Genomic DNA, 25,296 nt, shown 5'->3' on the forward strand with positions numbered 1-25,296 from the left:
TGAACAGGGTGAGGTCAAGGATGCCCTCCGTCCAAACGGAAGCCTGACCCCCCACTTATCCTGTGACCTTGGCCAAATTATGGGCCCTCTGTCTCCATTTTCTTATCCATGAAACAGCTCAGTATAGACAAATGGAACAGAGTAGAGTACATAGAAATTAACCCTCATATTAATGAGGTCAGTGATGCTTGACAAGGGCGCCAAGACAATTCAATGGGGAAAAGACAGTCTTCCCAGCAAATGGTGGTAGGAAAAATGGAGAGGCACATGCAATAATAACAATAATTATGATACAACTATTTCAAAATAGATCTAAGATCTGAAATAAGAGAGAAAACACTTAGAAGAAAACATAGGAGAAAAGCCCATGAAATTTACATTTCTCCAAAGACGACAAATGAATGGCCACCAGCACCTGAAAAGATGCTACGCATCACCAATCATTAGGGCAATGCAAGTGAAAACTACAGGAGATACCACTTCACACCCAGTGGGATGACTACTGTCAGAAACTAACAACTACCGGTGAGGATATGGAGGGATGAGACCTGGGGCACTGCTGGGAAGAACGGAAAATGGGGCACCTGCTGCAAAAAACGGCCTGGAAGTTCCTCAGTGACACTTAGTGACCATGTAACCCCCCATTCTGGGCACACAACCAGACGTCTGACGAAGAACTGAACGGAGTGACCTTAAGAGACAGTTGTGCACCAGTGTTCATTATTCAGCCACCAAAACGTGGACACAAACCTGTCCACCAACACATGAACGGATGAGCAAAATGTGGTGTTTCCACACACTGGAGTATTATTCAGCCTGGAAAGGGGATTCTGACGCCTACAACATGGAGGACCCTTGACGTTATTATACTGTTAAGTAAGCCAAGCACAAAAGGACAAATACAGCATTTCCACTGAGATGAGGCCTTTAGAAGTGTCAGATCCACAGATGTGAAGTAAGACGGTGGGTGACAGGGGCTGGAAATTACAGTTTAATGGGGACAAAGTTTCAGTTTGGGAAGAGGAGAGAGTTCTGGAGACGGAGGGTAGTGATGGCTGCACAGGACTGTGAATGTACTTAATGCCAGGAAACTGTACTCTTAAAACTGTAACAATGTAAATTTTTTGCTATACATACTTTAACACACACACATGCACATAAGAGGGAAGAGTCTCCAGCTTTACTTTACTTGCCAGGTACATACGGTCCAGCTTCAGAGGCGGACATGGGCCAGATTCCTAGGGCCTCTGATCTCGTGGGGGTCAGACACTGATCACATACACTCAGGTACACACACTTACACACTCACGCTCACATGTGCACCTGTGAGTGATGCGATGGGGAAGTGCTGCGAGCCCCAGGTTACTCCTGGGCGCACATCTGCTGGGTGATGTGATGGTGAGGGACGAGGGGACACACGGTTCCCGGCAGGACAGCCCCTCTGCCTGGGGACCAGAGGATTCAGGTGACAGGATGACCCTGAGGACTGCTCAGCCACACAGCAGGGAAGACGCACCTGTCATCTCTTCCACCTGCAGCCCCGACCCTCCCCAGGAGGAGCCTCAATCCTGGCCCACCCAGCGGAGACCATCCTCTCTCTGTGCCCAGACCCCCACCTGCTCTCCCCCACGACCAGGCCCGTCTGAACTGTGACAGTGGCTCTCCCTGTTGGCCAGGCTGGCTTTAGTGTACCACAGCTGTGGCCCTAGCTCAGGCCTTCCTGACTATTCCAGGGTTATTTTCTTTACAAAGACCAAGGGTTAAAGCTGGCTGAGAACTCTGGGCATCTTCGGCAGGCTCTTCACCTTCCTGTGAGTCAGAATAAGAGCTGGGTCATCAACACACCATTCAAATGGCAAGAGAGAGGTGTGTGAGAGCAGGTGATCAAGGGCCCAGAGACTGGGGGGAGAGGGTCAGGAGGGGAGGGGTGAGGGACAGGGCACGTGGGGACGGAGGTGATCGGGTATTGTGGGTGGCTATGGAAGCTGGCCTGGCCTCAGGGAGGCCAGCTACCCCAGGGTGCTCTGCCTGCCCATCCCAAACACCCATGTCTAAGCGGACGCAGGACACAGCTTAAGCAAAGTAATAAACAAAAAGCTGCCCAAGTAAGTCTTTGGTCACAACTTTCCAGGGCAGGTGTTGCTGCCTTCAGATCGTAAGCCCCAGTCACTCTGGTTTCTCTGTTGCTTCTGTTAATTCCGTGCTGGGAGTCTTTGGGGTCACACTATGATCAGGCACCCCGGGCAAGCGTCCCTGCATGGCGTTGACTGCACTGCCCCCTTGCGGCTGAAGGACAGCTCCTGAAGCTGGGCTGGCTCCCTGTGCAGGGAAATGCTGGTGTAGCCCTTGGAAGAAAGAGCATCCTTACACTTCCGCACGTCCTACTTGGGGGGCCTGGGGCCCCCAGGACGATCTGCTCTCTGCCCTTCCTTCAACTAGCCTGCGTTCCCCAGCAGACCCTCCAGCCCTCTAAGCACCCCTGCCTCTTGGGCCTTCCAGAAGCACAGCCACATACCCACCACACTGCCCAACACAACAAAGCCCTGACTGGCCACCCAAGTCCCCCAGTGACCACCATTTCCCAAATTGCCCACTCCTCAATGTGCCTCCACAGACCTGACCCCTGCCTCCCACTGGGAGGGGTGGTGCCACACACCTGAGGGTTTCTGTACCCAACACCTGAGAGCACCTGTACCCACACCCGAGAGCATCTGTACCCACACCCGAGAGCATCTGTACCCACACCCGAGAGCACCTGAACCCACACCTGAGAGCATCTGTACCCACACCCGAGACCACCTATACCCCACACCTGAGAGCATCTGTACCCACACCCGAGAGCATCTGTACCCACACCCGAGAGCATCTGTACCCTCACCTGAGAGCATCTGTACCCACACCCGAGAGCACCTGTACCCACACCCGAGAGCACCTGTACCCACACCCGAGAGCATCTGTACCCACATCCGAGAGCACCTGTACCCACACCTGAGCACCTGTACCCCACACCTGAGAGGATCTGTACCCACACCTGAGACCATCTGTACCCCACACCTGAGGGCATGTGTGCCAGCATCTTTCTGTGCCACCATCTCCACCACCGCCCTTTCGTATCTTTCCGCATGCCCGAATTTGCCCGTACCCCACACCTGAGTACCCTGGTACCAGACACCATATCCCACCACAGCGAGTGGATCACACATGCGTGCACCTGCACCATGCATCATTTCTCTTCCCCACACGATTTTCATGAGAGGAACCGCCCTTCCTCTAACGAGGGCAGAGGAGACCCTTACCCATCCTCAGTCAGACCTCTTCCATGTAAAATTCCACATATCCTTCTCTCCCTTCTCAGAATCAGAGATACAGAACTCACAACACATTTCCAGTTCCCTCTGTGGCTGACCACAGCGTGAGAGAAGAGGCCTCAGTGTCTGTTGTCTGGCCTCCATGAAGCTTGAACGCCGACCATGTACTGGAGGCTGGTGCCTCACCAAGGCAGTGAGCTGCTCCAAGGCCAGCTTGAGGGGGGTCCAGGGCAGGGAAGGGGGTGGAGTGGGTGGGCAAAGCCACCATGTGGAGCACAGGGGCTCCCATGTGTGCAGGACAGAGCAGTGAGGATGACAGATGGCCACATGGGCCCCCCTCACGCCAAGCCTGGGGTCTCCAAAGGCCTGGGGCAAGGGAGAAATAAGAGCATCTTCCAAAGGCACCTCTTGGAACCACGGTGTGGGGAGGGTGGCGGCAGGCAGCACGGCTGGGGAGTGGGAGACACTGAGTCCGAGAAGTCTAGGAGAACCCAGAGAGCGAGCACCTGGATGTGTGGACCATGGGTCTGAAAGCCTCTTGGAGCCAGGAATTTGGGGTGTGGGGTCAGAGGAATGAGCTCACTGAACTAGAACTTGGGGTCATGTGCTGGTGCTGCATCATGCGCATGGTGCTGTCCTAAGAGGCACCCAAGAAGGAAAGTGGTAGAAATCACCAAAGACCCCCCCACTGACCTCACAAGGCCAGTCTATAAGCCTCGCAGATTCTTTAGCCTGACCCCAAATATCGTGATCAGTGGTGGTCTGACCTCTGCAACTATTTCCACAAACCCCAAAATGGCTCCCTCTCAACCAACACAAGCACCCAATGGCCCCCCGTGGGACACCGATTTCTGACGTCCCAGACCCATTTATAAATCACTAACACCCATCTGAATGTTCTCACGACCCCCACCCAAATTCTGGTTTGGGGAAGCACATTAAAAGAGGGAGGAGGCAGAAAACAGCCTACGGGGACTCTGTGAGGCACATGGGTGAAGGGCCACCCTGGAAGTGGCTGTGTGCCGACAGCAGGCGGCGTGGGCGACCATTCCGTCTGCCTGCAGCCCGCTGTCACGTAAAGCCACCATCGACAATGAGCTGCAGGCAGGACTGAGTCGCTGAAAACGACGGAAACCCACACACTTCCGAACCAAATCTGGATTTAGACATCCAAAGAAGTTTTATGAAAATTAAACTAGCTCCTGTCACAGAGGAGCACGGTATCCTCGGATTCCCATAAGCAGAGTCAGGCGGACGCCCCGGGAGCTGTCCCAGGAGTCCATGTGAGGCGTCTCGGATGGGGCGCACGTTTGCTTTATTGCTTATGTTGCACATTCAAACAAATACAATAAACCCGGTTTTAAAAATATAAGGCACATAAAAGCCTCTGTGCAAGTTCTCTATTATTTTTAAATCCCTGTTGGCTAATAAAGGTACTTCCACTATAGAAATGGAGCTATCTAGAATGCACATGATGAACTTGTTGCATGCAGGATACCTGGAACATTATTATATCTTACCTCATGGCACAACTGGGCAGTCTCAAATCAAATGTTTGTATGTGAAGTGTAACTATTGTTACATTCGCAGAAACCTTAATCAGCTTATCCACATATGTACAGTCAGGTCCCCGAATGTTATTTATATAAAATCTAAAGGAAGAACAGTATCGAGCTGCATTTGTGTTCCGTTTCTTTAAAGGGAGATTTGGCATTTTTAGTCTTCGGTAAGTCACGCTGTGATTCGCAAGCCCAGCGCTACACGATGCTGAAGACCATGGACAGGTACTGCTCATAGGACACCTGGATCCAGCCGTCCTGGTCCGTATCGTACCGCCGGAATATGTCCGTCAGCCTCTGAGGAGGACACAACGCTCGTTTAGATCTTGGTATTTATTTAACAGAAGGAACAAAATGCATCTGGTAAAAATAAAACCAAAAACCCAAAGAATATAAACATTTAGGAACCCGAGTTCATCCATGTCTCCAGCCGACTCCAACTCTGTTGGGGACCAGGGCGGAGGGGCACGGGTGCGTAACCTGACCCCCCTCAGGCCTGTCGGCAGAGGGGCTGCTGAGGTCAGGTGGGGGGCGGGCACATGAAGGTGTTAGGGGTCAAGGAGCGGGCTGCAGGCTACACCCGACAGCCCTGGGCCCAGGCCTCAGTTTCCCAGGGGGCCCGTGGTGAACCTGGGTCTTCCCCTCCTGCTCTACGACCAACCTTGTGGAGGCTATTCCTCAAACGTTCACCTCAGCTCTGGCCACAGGGAAACCGGCCCTGAGCTGGGCCCCTCCCTTACAACCTGCCCCAGCAGATGAAGGCCCAGCCACAGAGCACGCAAGGTGGGTCTCCCTCTAGAGCCCGAGGGTCCCTCCCACACAGCCCACACAGAGGGCTCCACCAGCCTCATCTCCCCCTCCCCCGCCGCCACAGGTCAGGAGCAGAGGGGGACCCCTACCCCCAACAGCAGGGACAAGTAAAGGAGTGCTGCTCCAGATGACAGATGTCAGACAACCAGAGAAGGCCTGAGAAATCGTAAATGACCAACGGAAGCAGGCAGAGTGCCATTCCTCAGGACGAGAGGGGGAAGCAGCACCAGGCTCACCAGGAGAGCAGGCCGGAGCCCGGCGCCCCGGGGCCACGGCAGCCCGAGCGGCTGATGATAAACAGGGCGCTGACGCCGCTGACCATCCGCTCGGATGGCGGCCAGGAGCCTCCGGACATGCGTGAGGCACTACCGCGAGGCCAACTACGGTTAGGCCCGGCAGCAGTTAGTTCTGGCCGAAGAACAGCTGGAAATCTTTCTTTATACTTTAATTGTATTTCCCCAAGATTTCTACAAATTGTCATGTTCTTTTGTAAAACCAATTTTCAAAAAGTCTTTTCCTTTTTGGAAAAAGGCAGATGAAGGAAAACATTTTTCAGGACTTTTTTCCTGTGGCCTGCAGCATTTTTGTTTTAGCTTGCCCACCTCTGTCCCACATCTAAGGTCATGCGGGAAGGGTGGGTGGGAGCAGGAAGTCCAGGTCAGCATGCAGAAGAGCCCGGCTGGCCCGCCTTCGGCCCCCAGGCGTACAGCAGAGCTGGGCGAGCTCCCTGGGGGACTCAGATCACATCACCCCAGCGACTGAAAGCCTACACCCAATGACCTTGGCTCAAGAAGAAATACAAGGATCAGATGTTTACTTCCGGGACATAACCGCAAATGAGAGGTCTTACCCTAGAGCGATGCAGATGCAGATAATAAGGAGATTTTTACACTACACCTTTCTCCTAGGTGTTCAGACACCACTGCAGAAAGTGTAACCCGGCCTCACCAGACTCTGAGGCAGCAACGGGGTCAAACGTTAGCAGACCCGTCTCTCCAGTAACTCCCTGAACAACAGGGACGGGGCTTTTCCCAGACTCGTCGGTAAGAAGATCACGGGGTGTTGCACTTAGTGTGCCGCAGAAACTTCACTTTTGCTGATCTAGAACTCTAATGGGAAAAAAACCTTTGAGAGTGGTTCCCAAAACTCCAAATTATGCTTAAAAACCTCACAGTGTTCACATTTCTCAGTGGCCTCTAAAGCTGACGTGACGTAACCCCAACCAGGATTCGAACTCCAAGGACTCATCTCCTACTGAAATATGTACACATAAAACAGTTGCTTTCCGTGGACCAGATGTGCTTCAAAGTGAAGGGTGGGGGGCGTTATGGTCACGGAGGCATGGCGCTGAGCCGTCCATCCGCCGGTGACTGGGAGTCTACGTGATGGGCACTTGGGCTCCTTATACTGTTTCCTCTGCTATTTTTTTTCATTTGTCACAATAAAAACTTTGAGAGCTATCTATGGGTTTACCCACTGCATTTTTTAAAAAGTTTTTAATGTTTGTTTGTTTATTTATTTTTAGAGAGAGAGCAAAGGAGTGCACGTGTGCATGCAGGTAAGGGAGGGGTAGAGAGAGAGGGAGGGAGGGAGGGAGGGAGAGACGCAGGGCTCCCCTGAAGCGGGGCCAAGCTCACCCAAAGCAGGACTGGAACTCATGAACTGTGAGATCACTACCTGAGCTGAAGTCAGATGCTTAACTGACTGAGCCACCCAGGCACCTGTTTGTTTATTTTTGTGAGAGAGAGAGAGAGAGCGAACACACGCACGAGCGAGGGAGGGGGCAGAGAGAGAGGGGGAAACAGGAACTGAAGCGGGCTCTGTGCTGACAGCAGAGAGCCCAACGCAAGGCTTAAATTCACGAGTGGTGGGATCATGACCTGAGCTGAAGTCAGACGCTTCACCGACTGAGCCAGCCAGGCGCCTCTGGTTCACTGCACTTCTCAGCCTAAATCTATGTAACCTGGACCCCCACCTAGAGGCAGGAGCAGGGGGACCTGTGTGGGCACAGCAGGGCAGACTCGGCACTCCTGCCTGTGGTCTCTGGGAAAGACCCTTAAGCTCTACACTCGTTTCTCTCACAGGTCAAGAAGCAAGGCCGTAGGAGGGAAACGTCCAGTGCGGGGTGAGAGGGATGCACCAGAAGCTGGCTGGCAATGGCCCACAGCACAGGAACGTGGCCCTGTGTGCCAGGAGCCAGCTCCCGGCCTGGTGGCTGAGCTCACCCAGAGAGGGGCGGGACACCGCGAAGATCGCAACGGAAAGTCTCTCCTTGTCCTCGGAACGAAAACACGACAAAAATACCAGAGAATACATGTAAGTAACCCACTGGGTATGGAAACCATGACCTCGTCCGATGGACTGCTCTCTAATACAGCTGTGCTCTGAATGAGGGGTCGGGGCCAACAAGCCCCGGAGCAGTCGAAATCCACACAAACTCGATGCCCCGCAACGCGAACTACTAGTAACAGCCAACTAACACGCATCTTGGGTATGTATTATGTAAAGTAAGCTAGGAAAAAGAAAATGTGATGAAGAAAATCATAAGGAAAATACATTATCAGCCCTATACCATATTTATCAAAAAACGTCTGCATATGAATGACCTGCAAGCTCAGACCAGGTCGTCTGAGGGCCAGCTGTGTCTCCACAGGCGCCAGTGCACTCCTGGTCATGCCTCCATCTGACATATGGATTAACTGCTTCCCCATAGACAAGACTGACTTTTATAAGCTCCAGAAACTGGTTTTACTGCATTAAACTGCAAATTCCAGAACGCAGGTGCTTCCCTCTCCCTTCCAGGGAGCCTCTGGTGCCACCCTACGGCTCAGCTCGCCGTGAGTCCCCACGGAGTCCCGATTACCTGCAAGACGATGCAGCCCTGGATGAAGTCATCAAACGCGATCTGCCCCCGTCCTTGTCTGTCAAACTTGCGGATGAGGATGTCGTGAAACTGGTCAGAGAGCCGGTACCCTTGAAAGAGGAAAAGGAGAGTGAAGAGTGGGCCAGGAAGCCGACAATCCCGTCAACACCCCCGCTCTCCTTCCTAAAGGCCCCACAGCCTTTACAGCCGCCAGTGACACACAGCCGAGGCTGGGGTGGGAAATCCAGGTGAACTCATTCACATGCACTCCGGGACCAAGCCGGCGTTCTGCGATTCCTCCCTCGGGTCCCGGGCCGCAGTCCTGGGAGCGGCCGGCCCAAAGACCCCCGCCTCTCTGCCTGGAAGGGTGAGTGTAGCCCGGAGCCCACAGCTGCGGGCTCACTGGTTCACATCAAGGACACTCACCCTACGGTGCTGTCCCCCAAAATCACCCTGTGGGGCAGCCAAGGCTTCATTTCCTGAATACAGCGAAGTTATCGTTTTACAAATGGTAAGTTTTATTTTAGATTTGAAAGATAAAATATCACTGAAGGCTTCCAAATAAACAAAATGTAAACTTAGGGAAACAGCAGATTAACTGCTGCGTACTCCTCCACATAAAGCAGCACAGACATTAGGAAATAAAAGATTATACAGAATAAAGCAGCCTTACAAAGTCCTTGAGTAACAGCTCAAGGGCCATCAAATATTATGATGAAGAGTAACTGATTCCTCCTTCAATTTACTGAATAGATCTCGAAGAGGTCACCAGCAGGGAGGTGGTTGTAAAGACATAGGGACACAGCGGCCACGCGCCTGTGGACGCCCCTTGGGGCCGCTCTGGATAAAGACACTTCCTTCCCTACGAATCCCACTACCTGCACGCCCCTGGTATCCTTACTTATTCAGGAGAGAAGATCCAAAACATTTTTACTGGTTTCGGTCCTGTTGTAATCTTTTCGAGGATATACACACCTTTTATCTGAGTGAATTTCACAGTTAATTACCTGCAAAAGCACTTAATTACTTTTCTAAAACAGATTCAAACATGTACACACGTGACAGTACCCTTCCAGAGTGGGCAGCATACTCTATGCATCTGTGACTTAAATCCAGGGTGACCCGTCCCTGCCAGTTGAGTAGAAGACAGGACCCTTGACTTAGAAAACAGAGACAGCAGGTCCTGGATGGGGGCTACTCCCCCCGACCCCTATGAGTCTCCTCTCCTCATATCTGGCACCTGTGACTTTGGACAGTAAGAGGCCCAAGTGCTAAGGGCTGAGCTCGCCCATGCTGTGGACAGCCAGTGACAGCCATTGCTGTGCTGGTCCCCGGCCTAGTCACAAACACACAGGCTGGATTCCCACAATCTGTACAGACAACGGAAGCAGCTTCAATCATCCCTGTAACTAGCTTCCAATTTCCCTGTTCGTCAATATTATTGCAGTGAGAACAAAACCAAAGGAAGTCAGACTAGAAAAACAGATGAGGAATAGACAAAATTAAAAGGAGGTTTCTGTAAGAGGCAAAACCTGGGAGCAGACTGTTTCCTAAGACTTTCCTTCAGTAAAAATCCACGTAGCAATAATCCCTAACCCTCATAAATTAAGAGGAGGTGCCCTCTGGAAATGCAAACCAGAACCACCGGAGATGACCTCGCACCTGTCAGAATGGCTGGCATCAAAAAGACTGGGAACAACAGTTGTTGGTGAGGATGTGGAGAAAGGAGCATCCTCTTGCACCTGTTGCTGGGAGTGCCAACTGGTGTGGCCACTCTGGAAAACGGTATAGAGGTTCCTCACAAAGTGAAACATAGAACTACCCTATGATTCATCAATTTCACTACTGGGTATCTACCCAAAGGAAATGAAAACACTAATTCGAAAAGATATATACATGCCCATGTTTACTGCAGCATTATTTACAGTAGCCAGGATATGGATGCAGCCCGTGTTCATCGAAAGATGGATAGAGATGTGGTGTGTGCATGCACGTGCGTGCAGGAATATTATGCGGCCGTAAAAAAAGGGTGAGCCTTTACCATTTGTGACAGTATAGATGGACTTAGGGGATGTTATGCTCAGTGAAGTAAGTCAGAGAAAGACAAATACCAAATGATTTCAATTGTATATGGAATCTAAAAATAAAACAAATGAACAAACAAAACAGAAACAGACTCATAAATACAGACTGGTGGCCAAAGAGGAGGGGTAAGGGTGGGTGGGTGAAACAGGTGAAGGGGATTATGAAATAAATAATTCAGGAGATGAAAAGCATAGGCAGTACAGTCAGTAATACTGAATAACGCCTTATGGTGACTGCAGCACTGTGTAATGTACAGTGTGGCAGAATCTCTATGTCGCAAACACCACAACACTGTGTGTCAACGATACTTCAATTAAGTAAAATGGAAAAAAAAAAAAAAAAAGAGGTGCCTCCCATGTGTAGCCCCCAGCCTGTGACCCTGGTCAGGACTGGCCCCTTTCAGACCTGACACAGGGCCATACCTTGACCTTGAGAGAGTGAAGTTCTCTCCTTAGAACTAACAGGCACAGGAGGGGTGAGACACAGAGCCGCCCTGACAACCCCACGTCGCCTATTCTCAGCAGCCTGGTGTGACAGCATACCTTCAGTAAGTACTCTCCAGGGGACGGAGACTGCAGCAAGGGACAGACCTGGGCCAGGGCGGTGACCCATGTTTACAACCAGCCAACAGCATGAAAAAGGCGTGGGGGCTGCCATGGACCTGCTGGGGCCCTAACTCACGCAAACAGACTGTTAACTTCTCAAGTGGGTCAATGGCACTGATTTCACGGGCAAACGTACATACACTCCCAGGACGCAGAATAAAGTGTGTGGGGGCCCCAGCACACAGGCCTTGTAAGCCTCGGCACACGACAGGGAACAGAGCAAATGCAGCACCAAAATGGTAGCGCCTGGATGGACAATGGCTGGATGTGGGGTCCTGACGTTTGAGGACTTTCACGACCACAGAGATTGCAGAGCTGCGTAGTGGCTGCCGGCGACAGGGCGGAGGGATAGAGATGGAGCCCCCCGTGCCGCCCGCCTGGCCCACGCGGAGGCCTGCAGCGCGCATGCGTGTGTGCGGAGCCTCCCACCGCGGGTGCGCCCGGCTCCCCGCCGGGCCTCGCGCACCTCTATTTCCAGCTCTCTGTAACCGGCGCATAGCACACACTTGAAATGGGTTTACAAAAGGGATGCCTGAGCCATCATACCCAGCGTGTGGGTCTGTGAGAGTGGTCCAGTGCCACCAGGACCGGCCTGAGACATCGAGTGGGGCTGACAGGTCCGAGGACACTGTGAGGTCCACCGCCCCTCCCTCCCCAAACTCCCTCACACACAAGCAGAGCTGAAATGCAGCCCCCTCTGCTTGACCAGGGCAAGAGGGCTGTCCTTAGGAGTCAAAACTGAACAGGAGACTTTGCTTCAGTTACTACAGAAAACCTTCCAAAGTGATGACTATGTTGAGAGGAGGACAATGTTCCTTTTCATGGAAGACAAGGCTCCGGAGAAGGCTCTCAGAAGTCAAGAACCAACTACAGGGAGAAGCTTTTCAGAATAACTGCAATGCACCAGAGAATCCTTTTCTCCAAAAAGTGTTCAGAAGTCAAGAAGGAGCTCGGCCCTGCCCAGCCCAAGACGGCCTGCTGGCTCCTGACCGCAAGGAACTGCCACATGACCTCTGTGACCGTGCAGCCGTGGCTGCAGATATCTGGGCCCAATGGGCACTCGGAGGCAGAGAGGCCAGTGGCATGGCTTACCCCAGCATTCCCCCTGTGAGCTCCAAGGACGCAACGGTCACTGGCACTGAGTAAAATGAGGGCTCTGGGCCCGACAACTTTAGAAAATGCCATGTTCCTTGACACCTGAGGTCACCTGTCTGGAAGTAATTCACAGGATGCAGGTTCCGGGCCTCTAGCTACCTGCAGCCCCAGGACCGCCCTCTTCAGATGCCAGCTGCACCTCCCAGCCCCTCCGTTCAGCCCTACCTGCTCCCCAACCTATGGGGAGAGCAAGGGCAGGACGTTCCCAGTCCCAGTGCAGAGAATGTGAGGTCAGGCAAGTCCTGCCCGAACCCTGACCCACTAGTGAACTGAGAACACAAACTTCCAGTGGAGTACCGGGGCCTCCAACTGAACACCGCTGGGATTCATAAGGCGACAAAGGTAAGAGGAAGAGAAAGACGGCCGTGAAGTACGTGCCCAAAAGAAAAATGGGGAAAGGACAGAAGTTAATAACACATTAACATAAGAACTAAAATGTACTTTGTATTATTAAAATTCAAAATACCTAGAAGTACATTAGTACATTAATAACATAGTATATTATTTCTAAAAACTACATTATAAACTAACTTGCCTTATTTTTTTTTCTAGCTGGTATTTATAAGCAGACTTTTACACAAAATAGAGAGGGGGTTTTAACAGGGGCCCAGTGAACAGAGGGCTGAGACCATCACGAGCCACCAGACTCTGGGTGTGACTCCCACAAGCCTCGGACAAGCACCCGCTGTCCGCGCAGCCCTACACAGCCCCGCTCCCTCTTAGGCCCCACCCCCGCATCAGAGGGCCCACTGACCCACTCTGGAAGGCTGTGTGAACACTCCCGGCAGCACGGCACACTGGAGCCGGCACGCACTTGAGAATGGGCGCTTGCACGCCTGCCAACACGGCCTGAGACGCACAGTGGGCTGTGCAGCTTACATGGGCCTCTCTGAGGAGTACCCTGCTGTGCTGTGCTGTGTCAAGAAATATAAGCTGCTCGACATTTTCTTTTCATTTATTCACATTAAACTGTTTCCAAAGCTGCCGCATTCTCAACGCGTGACATCACTCCATTTCACAAGTGATAAGTGATTGCATAGCGTGTATCTCATTTTGGATGAAAAAAAAACACATAAAAGTCTTCATGTCAAATATAAACCTTCACGATATAAAAAGTATTGAAGTATAAATCTGTATGTCAACAAAAACTCATAGTTAAAAAATCAGTAAATTGAACCAAGTAAAAAAACATGGATGGCACCTAGGTTCCAAAATGAAACATGCTATACAATCAAGATAAGTGAATTACCAAAACCTGAGAGGGCTTGCTTGAGCTCGTTCTTGTCAATCATCCCGGAGTTGTCCCTGTCATAGGTGCGGAAGACGTTCTGCCAGTCTGTGATGTACTTCCAGACGCCGGTGAACTCGCTGAAGTTCACGCCAGCCTTGTTCTCTCGGTCAAACATGGCTGAGACAGAAAGGAACATGAGTGGTGCGCGGCGGCCGGCATCTGACGTCGGCCAGCAAGAGGCTCAACTACAGCACGGTCACTTCCACACCCCCTCGGGGTCAGCGCGGTGCTCAGCCAGCAGCGGCCCGCGGCTCGCTAAGAAATGCTCACTCGCTGAACGGGAGGGCCGGACCACCTCTGCCGGCTAGTTCTCCAGCCATAGCCCCTGAACCACGCGAGGCACACGGCAAAGAGGAAAGTGCAAGAAAACACACAAGCAGAGCCACGACAGAAAGAATGCTTTACGCTGAAGTAGGCTACAAAGACAGCACCTGGTGGGCCTCTCACTTTGCCAGGAAGACACCAAAGTGCAGAGTGAAGGGGCCACCCCCACTCTCCCGGCTCCTAGAACTGGGTCCACCTCCTGGTATCGCCCCTTCCATCCTCCCAGAAGACCGGCACCCACCAGCACAGGTCCACCCCAGTGACAAAAAGACCCTACTGGCTTTGGTTTTTTCTTTTAGGAAGACTTGCTTTGCATTAAAAAAAAAATCAGCCTAATTCCAGATCCAAATATGAAAGAGCCTACAACTACATCGACATGTAACTGCAAAATGGCTAACAATACACATATGAGTTCAGTCTGAACTACTGCTACTGAGAAAGTGACAAATCGCCTGGTCTCTTTTCAGGTACAGACACTAACGGAAGGTTGGACCGAGCACTCTTGGCCGCTCAGAAGTACATCGTAACACGGTGAGAGCACAGAATGGAGCAGCAGGTCGGACACCGAGCGCTGGCGCTTCCGCTAGTCTGTGACAGTGCCACACGCGGACAGCGGGTGACGCGTGCCGGCACTGTGTGTGCCCGAACTCTGCAGAACCGGGGGTGAAAGGACGCGGCAGCAACAGCAGGAGCGCTCAGCCTGGGAGGGCGAGGGGAAGCAGAGCAGTGTCTGCCTGCACGGGACGGTGGCACCTGTACTTACATATGATGGACCTGACAGTCACTGGATTAAATGGAGTCCATGTGCCTGAAAATAAACGACAGGAAATCACCATCAGAGAAAAACATTTGCACCAGCAAGCTCTAGGTTCCTAATCTGTAACATCGGAACCTAACGGAAGTAACTTGCTGCTCCCAGGAAGGCCCTGGCACCACACTCCTTGGCAGGGACACTGTCCCCAGGAGACATTTCTGGTTGCCATGACCACTGGGGGCTGTAAGCACATCATGGTTGGGGTCCTATCCCACACGCTGCGGGAGTCTCTTGGCCACAAGAGACGTACAATTCAAAGCTGTTTATAACTATGAGGCTAGGGGCTTTACACATAAGAAAGACACGGCTTTAGGGTATTTTAATACACACTGCTTTCCGGGAATGCAGCCACCAGGTAAGTTGAGAAGTATACTGAACAACATACCATACAACCAGGCCCTAGAATTTCCTCCTAAGATTAGTCTGTGCATTCTTTTCCTGGAGAGTGTGGAAAAGCAGGCTACCACATCCTGTGATTCACGTCCGTCTGTACAGTTACGGGGATATTCCCACATATTTGTCATGAAGAGACTGCTAAATCTGATAGAACCGTTTGTCAACTGATAATGAAATGTTCACTAGATAAGTTTATGCCTCGAAATCTGTTTTCAGAGTGATTTGTACCATCATCAATCTCACACTAAAAACAAGGGAAAAAGGTATTTCTAACCCGGAGGGAAGGCAGTCTCTCCCCACACCCAACTTGTATAGAAACACCCATGTTTTCTTCTCTGTACACTCTCTTGGTGGCTTTCACACAGCCACCCCCTGGCCTCACAGAGTGACCTTTCGCTCGAGTCTGAGGCCCCCTGACACGGGCGGCGGGCAAGAGAGCCCAAAGGGCACTGTCCTCCATGCTGGGCGCCCGCCGCAGCTCCCCAGACCCGAGGCGTGGCCCTCCCCGCACGTCGTCACCCTCACCCCTCCTTTAAGCCACAGGAAACCGTGTCCTCAGGAGAGCCGTCCTGGAGCGCCCTGCATCCCCCCAGCCCCCGAGTTAGGCCCGCCAGCTCCACTAGCAGGTGAGTGAGCTTCCCCTTTGGAACAAGTGCCACCACAGTTACTGGGCGAAGCCTGCTCTTCCCCCGGAGGCAGGGGCACACCTGTCCCCAGGCCTGGTACACATCGGGGCTGGATAAGCATCTTCTGAAGGCTTCACAGGCGTCCCTCGGGTGGGCAGAGTGGGCAGAAGCCTGTATGTAAAGCTATTAGGACACGAATTACTGGAAATCAGTATGCTAAAACTACGTTACAGAGAACCCCACAGAAAGGAAAAGTTCTAAATACGGAGAGTGTCACTTCTTTGCCTAATTGGTTTTTCTCTCCCTCCCAGCTAGCTGCTGCAGGCACCAAGTGCTGTTTCCACAGAAACAGGGGGGTACATTATAAAGGTCGACTTTTTCTCACTTAACCCTCAAGTACACAAATTCTGTCCAGGATCTTCATCTGCCTCCATTCTCAAAGGGTTTGGTAAAACCCCATTCTGCCCTGGTTAATATATGGTCTTTTATACTCTTTTCAAAGAGTTTTCTTTATTGAAATTATGTCCCTAAACTTTGGCTTTAGTGAGTGGTTGAGGGTTAAGAGTTGACAACATCTACCATTTGTACAATCAAGATACTTAACGACCTGGCACCTCTTGGGGCAACCATGGCAACAAAACCAGACTTTTCTACGTCGTCACTGGGGGGTATCTTTCCACTTTACTGCCTCAGACCTTGAATTCCCAGCTTTCCTGGCCTTTTCCACCAGTGAGGAGGAGGAAGCAAGTCCTGCAGGGATGGGCATGCAGCACCGGCACCCAATGCACCCAATCTGCAAAACTGCGGTGTCTCTTCAGGCTCAGCAAAACCCCACACTTCACCAGGTGTCTGCAGTGAGAGCTTCACACAGCACAGTCGGAAACAGGGCCTTTCTGAAACACGGACCAACAGCACTGATCTGATGAACACGGCATCCAGAAACTGGCTCTATGAATGTTTGGGCCAAATTACTACAGCATTTACATTAATAAAAATCAGAAACAACCTAAGCGACTAATAGTGAAACACTGTAAACTCAATCCCAGAAAACTCACAGTCTCCCAGTTCTGCCTCAGACAGATGCAGGATCTGGTGGAGAGGGGCATGGCTCCATGGGGAAAAGGAACTAAATTTCTAGTCATCCTATTTTTACATCCAAAGAAACTGGAGCTAGAAGTGCAACGTGCCCAAGGAGTAACGCGTTGGAAAAGCCAGGTCCACTGAATGCCAACTCTCTGGTGTTCTACCTGCAACTCTGGCAGGGCACACCAGCAGCAGACACGCCAGGCTGGGCTGGGGCCCCGGACCACCCTCAGGCTCCATGACTCACTAGGACTCCAACACTCCGGCAGTTTGTTGCAATGAAAGGCCAAAGTAAAATCAGCAGAGGGAAGAGACACTGGGAGAAGGCCAGCGGAGACTCATGCAGCGCCCAGAGCGCCCTCCACATGGAGCCACACAGGACTTCCTCACCCCTCCAGCTATGAGTGGTGAGGACATAGGCGAGTTACTGTCAGCCAGGGTTTCTCTTGGTGGGGGGGAGGTGTCAGTCATGGAAGGTCCAGATACCCGGAGGGAAAGCAGGTGTTTGCCATAAATCGTGCTGTTAGTATCAACGATCCAGGCCAACAGGTACCACACAACTTAGGGCCCTCGGTGGGCCAAACACCCTTCTCAGGTAGAGGGTCACAGGCGGCAGCCAGCCAGAAAGCCCCTTCTGGGAAGGAGCAGGCTCAGAGCACCCCAGGCCTGCTGAGCCAGCCCTTCCCCGCACACAGGCACAGGGAGCTCAGGATGAATCTCTAACCGCCCTTGCTGCATTCCCAGTGGCAAGCAGCCCTCCCACGGAAGGGGGCCTGTGCGGCGCGAGCAGTGACAGCACCAGAAGCACGGGCTGCAGGGAACAGTCTGCTTATATGGTCTGATTTTTCTCATTTCTTCTTCTTCTTCTTTTGAATTTGATACCTTTTCTTTTTAATGTTTATTTACTTTTGAGAGAGCAAGTGAGCGAGAGCACGCAAACAGGAGAGAGGCGAGAGAGAGAGAGAGAGAGAGAGAGAGACAGACAGACAGACAGACAGACAGATACAGAATCCAAAGCAGGCTCCAGGCTCTGAGCTTTCAGCACAGAGCCCAATACAGGGCTTGAACTCACAAGCTATGAGACTATGACCTGAGCCGAAGTCAGATGCTTAACTGACTGAGCCACTCAGGTGCCCCTCTTCTTTATTTTTTATTTTAAGTTTATTTATTTATTTTGAGAAAGAGAGAGTGGGAGAGAGAGAGAGAAAAAAAGAGAGAGAGAGAGAATCCCAAGCACGTGCCACACTGTCAGTGCAGAGCCTAATCTCACAAACTGTGGGATCATGACCTGAGCTGACTGAAATCAAGAGTTGGCCATTCAACCAACTGAGCCACCCAGGTGTCCCTCTCTCTTCTTCCTAATGTGGGATCCCCAAGAAAGCCGGAACTATTTTGATAAAAATACCTTCAAGAAAAGCATATACAAATTATTGTTTTTTTTAAAGGGCAGCTAAAAATGTCTCCACAAAATACCAACATAGGTAATATTAAGAGAAACCTACAGAAGTACAAAAAAGAGGCTTGAGCAAAATTGAATTCCCATAATTCTAAGAAATAAGGTGCAAGTTAGGAAAGAAAAGGTGCTGGGAACCACACCGGCCTCACTGGATGACACGGTCACAGCGAGGAAATGGCAGACGTCTGCACGGCTCCTGCCACGATTGGCGAAACCGGTATCTCCTCCTGCTACTGCTGCTCGTGTTGAGAATAAGCTTGTTGCCATTAATTAGGCCTCACAGGGCTCCAAATCAGACCGATGTTCCCCACACAGATACCCCAGGAGAAAAAACATTTTCCTGTCCCTGCGTGAAAGACTTTGGATCAAAACACTGTAAATATTTGACAAAAGGCTCTTCTAATGAGCCTTGCAGTCCCAAAACATAGACTATGAAGGGGCTAAAAACACAAGAGTTGCATTTAAGTCTGCCCCGGAGAAAAGGAGCCTAATTTGGAGATAAGAAATAGAAGACGAGGTCAGGACACGGTCCCTTCCCAAGGCCCACATTCTACAGATACCCTCCCTTGTACTGACCTCAGTTATGAGGATGGATCAGGAAATGGGAACCCAGGTCCAAGCTGCACGCACACAGGCCCCCATTGTGTTTGCATCAGAGAAAGGGCTTTCTCTCCCAACTTGCTAACAAGCATTGTTTTTCTTGTGTTAATGAGCCAAACAAAATAACTCCTAGCCTATCCATATATAACCTAACCTATGTTTTAATCTTAGCTTTACTAACTTAAATAACATGGATGTTATCCTGTTTTTTACTAAAAACATCCTGTTATATTCTTGGTTATAAGATTTACTCAACCTCACTGCAAGTGCATTACATAACTTGGTTGTAACTTGTTAATTAGAAACAAATTCATAATTATTGGCAAAAAAAAAACCCAACCCATACAAAATAAGATAGGTTTGTTACTTTCTTAATCTTGGGAACTGATGCCAAGAATGAATGAGATGGTTCTACAAAAAAACTTCTGTAAAACTTGTTTCTGTACACTTTCAATGATTAAAACATCTTACCATAAAAAAGTCATTATAAAAATTTTCTATTTTCTAATGTCATCACTTTCAATGATTAAAACATCTTATCACAAGGAATTAGTCACTGTAAAAGATTTCTGTTTTCTGATGTCATGTTATCGCTTGACCTATAAAGAAAGACAGAAACAGAGCAGAGATGCCTGCCTGGTGATCAGTAAGAAACTCGAGCCGCCCCCCCTCCCCCTCGCTGACACCGTCTGTCCTTCAGGGACCCCTAGACCCGCTAGAGCTAGACTCTGGCAAAAAGGTACCAAACGCAAGATCATTTATGGATGTTATTTCAAAAAGGAGGCAAGAGAACGGTCTTCTTTCTTTATGCTTATTAGCCGCACACCTTGCTGAGAGCAGCCAATTTTAGAAGCTTTCCTATGGAAACAAGTCTTATACAGGAGTCAGTGTATGGGACCCACAAGTACTTCTTCAGGACGGTTCCAACTAGATTTTAGCAGAGAGCAGACAGGCACAGATTTAATTAAAGTGAGAAATCATACATGTTTGCAACTTCCGTTTTCTAACCAATAACAGCCTAATATTCCAGTTCTAATATAAAAACAGAAGCCCAATCCTGGGAGAACAATTAGAAGTCAAAATAATTTCGGGGTGCCTGGGTGCCTCAGCTGGTTAAGTGTCCGACTTCGGCTCAGGTCATGATCTCACTGTTTGTGGGTTGGAGCCCCGTGTCAGGCTCTGTGCTGACAGCTCAGAGCCTGGAGCCTGCTTCAGATTCTGTCTCCCTCTCTCTCTGACCCTCTCCTGCTCACACTGTCTCTCTCTCTCTCTCAAAAACAAATAAAACATTAAAAAGAAATTTAAAATTATTTCAATTGCTTTAGCTCCAGGAAGTCAGAGGGAGTGAAGATGGTGGAGGCAGGTCCAACCAGTGACCGGTGCCTGGGCACACACACACCGCAGCTATGTGAAGGAGCCCAGCCTGGCCTTCCTTCAAGAAGTGGACAGTCTAGTGGCCAGAGGCAGCTACAACAATGATTACACAGAACACATGGAATGGAGAGTGGGGAGCATGGAAGAAAAAGCACAGATGCTGAGGTGGCTCAAAGGCAGGAGCAAGCACACCCCTCCCAGCAGGAAGGGCTCTGGGACTCAGGATGCACACGGCTTCGCCTCAGGTCGAGGAACGGCAGGTGCTCTAGGTAGGAGCACAGAGCCCACAGCAAGAGGTGGACACTCTCATGGAGACAAGTGGGAAGACACCAGGGCTCCCGGTGCTCTGATGCCTCACCGTGAGAAGTGAACCCCAGCACAGTATGAGCACGGGCACGGAGGGGCGCCAGCAACACACATCTGGGTTTAAATCCTCTCTACAGCTCAAAGCTACAACGGGGACCTCAGCAAGCGATACTACCACCCACTCTGTGAATGTGCATCATAAGTAACCTGCCTTACTGCAGAAAGGGCTTAAAAGTATAAGGCTATCCACGGGAGAGCAAAATGAAGTGCATCCTAATCCTACTGGGTGGAAGGGGAAAAGTAGGAGGAGATAAAGGGTTCTAAGACTAGGTCAGTAAAATTCACCTCAGAAAATTCTCAATTCATGCTACTGGGAAGCCACCAATTTAAACTTTTTAATAGCTGATTTGAAGAGGAACGCGTAATTGGTTAAAAGACTCAGGGTTAATAAAACGCAAACAAAATCAGCCAGAACACTCACCAAAGGCGCTTAGAACACCAGAGGCACCGCCCCCCAGGGAGAAGGGAAGGGCCCTTCCCTGGCAGCGGCCCGCAGAGGGCGCGGTGCAGCGGCGCCTGCCTCAGTCAGGGTGAACTCGGCCTACCTGCTTCGCCGGCCGGTTTTTACACCCCTTGGACAAAAGCTGACGGAATCCCACAGGGCAACGCAATAAAGGTGCCTCCACGGGCCACTGAGTCCCGACAGATACTGGCTGGGTGAAGCCCGGTATTGACTTCAAAGGGTCTCAGCAATGGGGAACCAAACATCCTCTAGACAACTGTGAAAATTCATTCTTTTAAACAGGCTCCTGGCAGATATTTAGTAGGAGCCGAGTTCAAGATTACGTTCTTACCGAGTAAAGAACCATAGTCTTTAACAATCAGCTGAACTAGGGGCGTTACTGACACCTCTAGTGAAGACACGGGAGCCTAAACCTGCTGGTCAGCCTAGGTCCCACCACCACCCCCCGGGGGCTCAAACCACAATGCTGACATGAGATACGGTTTGTTAAGTGCCTGGCACGGTGCCTACCAACAGTGGCTGCTCCTCACACGGCGCCCCAGCTGGCCGCCTGGCCACTGCCAGTACTGCCCCACTCTCTGCTGACAATGCTGTCCCCTGCTATGTGCCAGGCACTGCACCAAGCACTCTTCACGCACTTCCTCTATCTACCCTCCCAGGAAGGCAAGCCCTTGCCCAAAGTCACATTCCTAGCACTGGCAGAGCCCAGGATTTGAACCCAGACAGGAGCCCCACCTCAGGGTGCGGGGTGGGGAGAGACACTATCATGCTAATGAGGACAGAGCGTGACCCTCACTGCCTGAGGGGCAGGTTTCATACAGATCCCAAACCTGGGTAGCACGCTCAAAATTTCAAGCAAATGGAGGTCCAAATGGGTCATGAGCTGGCCCCCACTTCCTGGGAAAGAACCCAGAAGGAGCGCCTCAGAAGCCTGACTTTGAGGGTGCTCTCACAGGAGGCTGCCCTCGGAACCTCTGACCACATTAAACACAGCGTGAAGACACACGTTTTGGCAAACACTTAGAAAGTTTTAAGCCAGATTTGCCAGGTCGTAGCCTTCTGGGTTCTAGCTGTTTCTGACATCTTTCTAGTAACCCTATCTTGTACTCCTCCAAGAAACCAAGTACTGGAGACACAAAAATTGAAAAGGAATTAATAATGATAAGAGAAAAATCAAGAAGGCACAAGCGTCAAAAGAGAAGTAACAAAATTTCTTTTATGTCCATTTTTATTTTTGAGACAGAGAGAGAGGGAGGGAGAGGGAGGATGGGAGGGACAGAGAGAGAGGGAGACACAGTATCTAAAGCAGGCTCCAGGCTCCCAGCTGTCAGCAGAGACCCCGACGTAGGGCTCAAACCCACAAACTGCAAGATCATGACCTGAGCTGGTCAGACGCTCAACTGACTGAGCCCCCCAGGTGCCCCATAATGAAATTTCTTAGTTCCCTAAACACAACTACATAAATACATGGGAAGTTAGACACCAATATCTGTGGCCCAAATATGTTAAATACTGGGGGGTAAAGTCAGTGGAATGTACCGTTTTTTAAAGTAAATGTATTAATCTGTAAATACAAACCCTGCACTTCGTGCAAATCACGGGGCAACAAAAAACACTAAATGCCTGGGATGTGCCCACAGTGAGGGAACGCATTCTCTTTTAACCCGATATCCGGCACTGGGAGGCGGTAGGGAAAATCCGTACTCTTTCTAGAACATCAACCTAGTTTCCACTAATAAGAATGAGTCTTGAGACACCTGGTGGGCGAGTTAAACATTTCAGCTAGGTCATGATCTCACAATTTGTGGGTTCGAGCCCTGCATTGGGCTCTACACTGACCGTGCAGAGCCTGCTTGGGATTCATTCTCTCTCCTTCTCCCCCTTTCCGCCCCTCCTTCTCTTGCAAACATGTCTGTGTGTGCGCGTGCACACACGCTCTCTCTCTCTCAAAATAAATGAACTTTAAAAAAATGAGTCTTCCAACATCTTAGAATCTATCCCTTTCCTACCTTAAATGGCACATCTCTGGAAAGACAAGCTACAAATTTAAGAATGAGAAAAGTCAGTGGCATCTGAGGGTTTTTTAAAAGGGCAAAATAAATAGCCAGGTAGTTAATAAAATAAACGGTCTCAAGCAGTACTTTCATGGATTAATCAGGCTGAAACTGCAAGAAGAGAACTCCCTGGAGAGCCCCCAACATGCCACCACATAAGAGCATTAGCCCTTTATCCCTGTCTGAAGGCCTAGTATTCTCCGCTGGTAAGACCACCTCCTCACAACCCACCTGCCAGCGCCACACCCCCAACACGCCGATCACTTCTCCATGGTGCCCTTGGCACCTCGATAATCCTCTCCCAAGGGGTCACAGAGGGACAATTACGAAAGGAATTCAGTGATCTTAATGACCCTGAAGGATACTGGCCCTACGAAGCTAAACTTCTATCCTTCCCTAAAACCCACACCCTAACCTCCACTTCTCAAGAAGTGCATCCCTGCACAATCCATGCGGGTGCTGGGAAGTTCAGAGAGGCCTTGGAGCAGGATGCCAGCGGGCAAAATAAATCAGAAGCACCTCTACCACGTGCCAGTAATAGCAATTAGGCCTAAGTCCTCTGTACTTGGAGAAAGAAGTTATTTACTACACGGGGGTCAGGTTCAAAGTTCAGCAGAAGTCCTGATGGCTAGGTCCCACTCACCGTTGGAGAGTGCCTGCTGAAGCTCGTTGTCCGAGATCACCCCGCTCCTGTCTTTGTCGACCCTACAAGATCAAGACCGGTTAAGCTGGTGGTAGAAGTGCAGGACAAGCAGCACAGGGCAAGCAGAACCCTTTAAGTCCGCCAACCCTACATCAACTCTGGCTGTCCCTTCCCCTGGAACTTTCACTTCATTCAGCTAGGACTCTCACTCCCGCGTCCGCAGGGGAAGGAGGAAGCGCCAAGTCCAGTGTTCTCCCCAAAGAGACCCCTCCTTTCGAATTCGCAGGCCTTTCTCCTTTTCTTTCCCTAAGCCAGTCTGAATTCCACCTGCACCAGTTTCTCTCCTTTTCACAAACAGCAAAAAGACCGTCCCAGACGCGTCCTTCTGTGACCATCGGTCACTCACTCCCTCGGAAGGGCGACCCTGGACGGAAGATGCTGCAGTGCCAGCCACCAGCTTCTTTCCCAACTGCTGGTGTCGTAACAGCACTGGAGCAGTCTGTGTTTCCGTCTACCTTAAATAAGCATCCCCTTGAGACCCTCCTGGAGCAGCAAGCCCCTCAGCTGTGGGCCCAGGGGTGGAGGCCGTGAGCCCCAGGCATCTGCACCGGGCTCCGCACCTCGACAGCGGCCTGGTGGGGGGGAGGTAGGTGATCGGCACGAGGTCGGGGTCAGATCTAAGGGAGCCAGGAAGAAAGAGGTCAGGGTAACGGGGAGGCCAGAGGCAGAAGGGAAGCAGGAAGGAGGCCAAGGGGGAGGTCGGAGGGAGCCAGGAAGGGGGCCAGGGTGACAGGAGGTCAAAGGGAAGCTGGAGGGAGGCCGAGGGGGGGGGCAGAGAGAGCCAGGAAGGAGGCCGGTGAAAGGCCGGAGGGAGCTGGGAAGGAGGCCGGTGAAAGGCCGGAAGGAGCCAGGAAGCGGCGGGGAGGAAAGCTGAGGACAACGTAGGGGAGGACGGTGGAGCCTTGGAAGCGCCTGGGTGGCGCCGGGCCTCACCTCTGGAAAACGTTCCACAGGAAGCTCTGGTCCGGCAGCGCCGCGCCTCCAGCAGGGCCGGCCCCGGGGCCCGGACGGTACGGGTAGGCGGCCATAGGCCCAGACGCGCTGCTGGGCTGAGACTACGGGGAGAGGCTGGAGGCTGGAGGCGGCTCCACTTCCGCCTCTGCTGGGGCGGGACCTGCCATACGCCACTTCCGGGGATACTGGAAGATCCCCGGCAGCTGGTGCGCGGCCTTTCCGCTGGCGGCCCCGTTGCCAAGCGACGCCGGCGCCCTCGCGCGCGGGGTGGGGCTCCCGGGTCCCGCGCTTCGCGTGCGCGCTGCCCGGGCCACCAACTCAGAGCAGGTACCGCTTACACCCCGCAGGGCGGAGGGCTGAGACGTGCGGAAGGGCTTCCCTTCAGCGGGTTTAAGTTTTGCATAAAA

General features: G+C 51.4%; 1 protein-coding gene across 2 annotated transcripts; it reads right to left on the reverse strand.

Annotated features, from left to right (window-relative positions):
* Positions 1-4,604: 4,604 nt before the first annotated feature.
* Positions 4,605-25,039, reverse strand: PDCD6 (programmed cell death 6). Of its 2 annotated transcripts, none has more exons than XM_029941131.1 (6): positions 24,869-25,039; positions 23,876-23,937; positions 14,764-14,808; positions 13,641-13,793; positions 8,541-8,650; positions 4,605-5,164 (listed from the first exon to the last, which is right to left on the reverse strand). In XM_029941131.1, the coding sequence occupies exons 1-6, from the start codon at positions 24,961-24,963 to the stop codon at positions 5,066-5,068; spliced, it is 564 nt and encodes a 187-aa protein (XP_029796991.1). In that variant the 5' UTR covers positions 24,964-25,039; the 3' UTR covers positions 4,605-5,065. The 2 variants fall into 2 exon arrangements, with proteins under 2 accessions (XP_029796991.1, XP_029796990.1); XM_029941130.1 differs by having other exon boundaries at positions 13,635-13,793.
* Positions 25,040-25,296: the final 257 nt, after the last annotated feature.

Source organism: Suricata suricatta, chromosome 6 (genome assembly GCF_006229205.1).
Source record: "Suricata suricatta isolate VVHF042 chromosome 6, meerkat_22Aug2017_6uvM2_HiC, whole genome shotgun sequence".
In the NCBI taxonomy this organism is placed as follows: Eukaryota; Metazoa; Chordata; class Mammalia; order Carnivora; family Herpestidae; genus Suricata; species Suricata suricatta.

Coding starts and splice junctions, on each gene's coding strand:
- PDCD6 (XM_029941130.1), bottom strand. CDS start 24,963: ATGGCCGCCTACCCGTACCGTCCGGGCCCCGGGGCCGGCCCTGCTGGA. Junction 14,809..23,875: donor TCAGCAGGCACTCTCCAACG/GTGAGTGGGACC, acceptor GTTTATTTTCAG/GCACATGGACTCCATTTAAT. Junction 5,165..8,540: donor AGGGCTGCATCGTCTTGCAG/GTAATCGGGACT, acceptor TGTCCTCCTCAG/AGGCTGACGGACATATTCCG.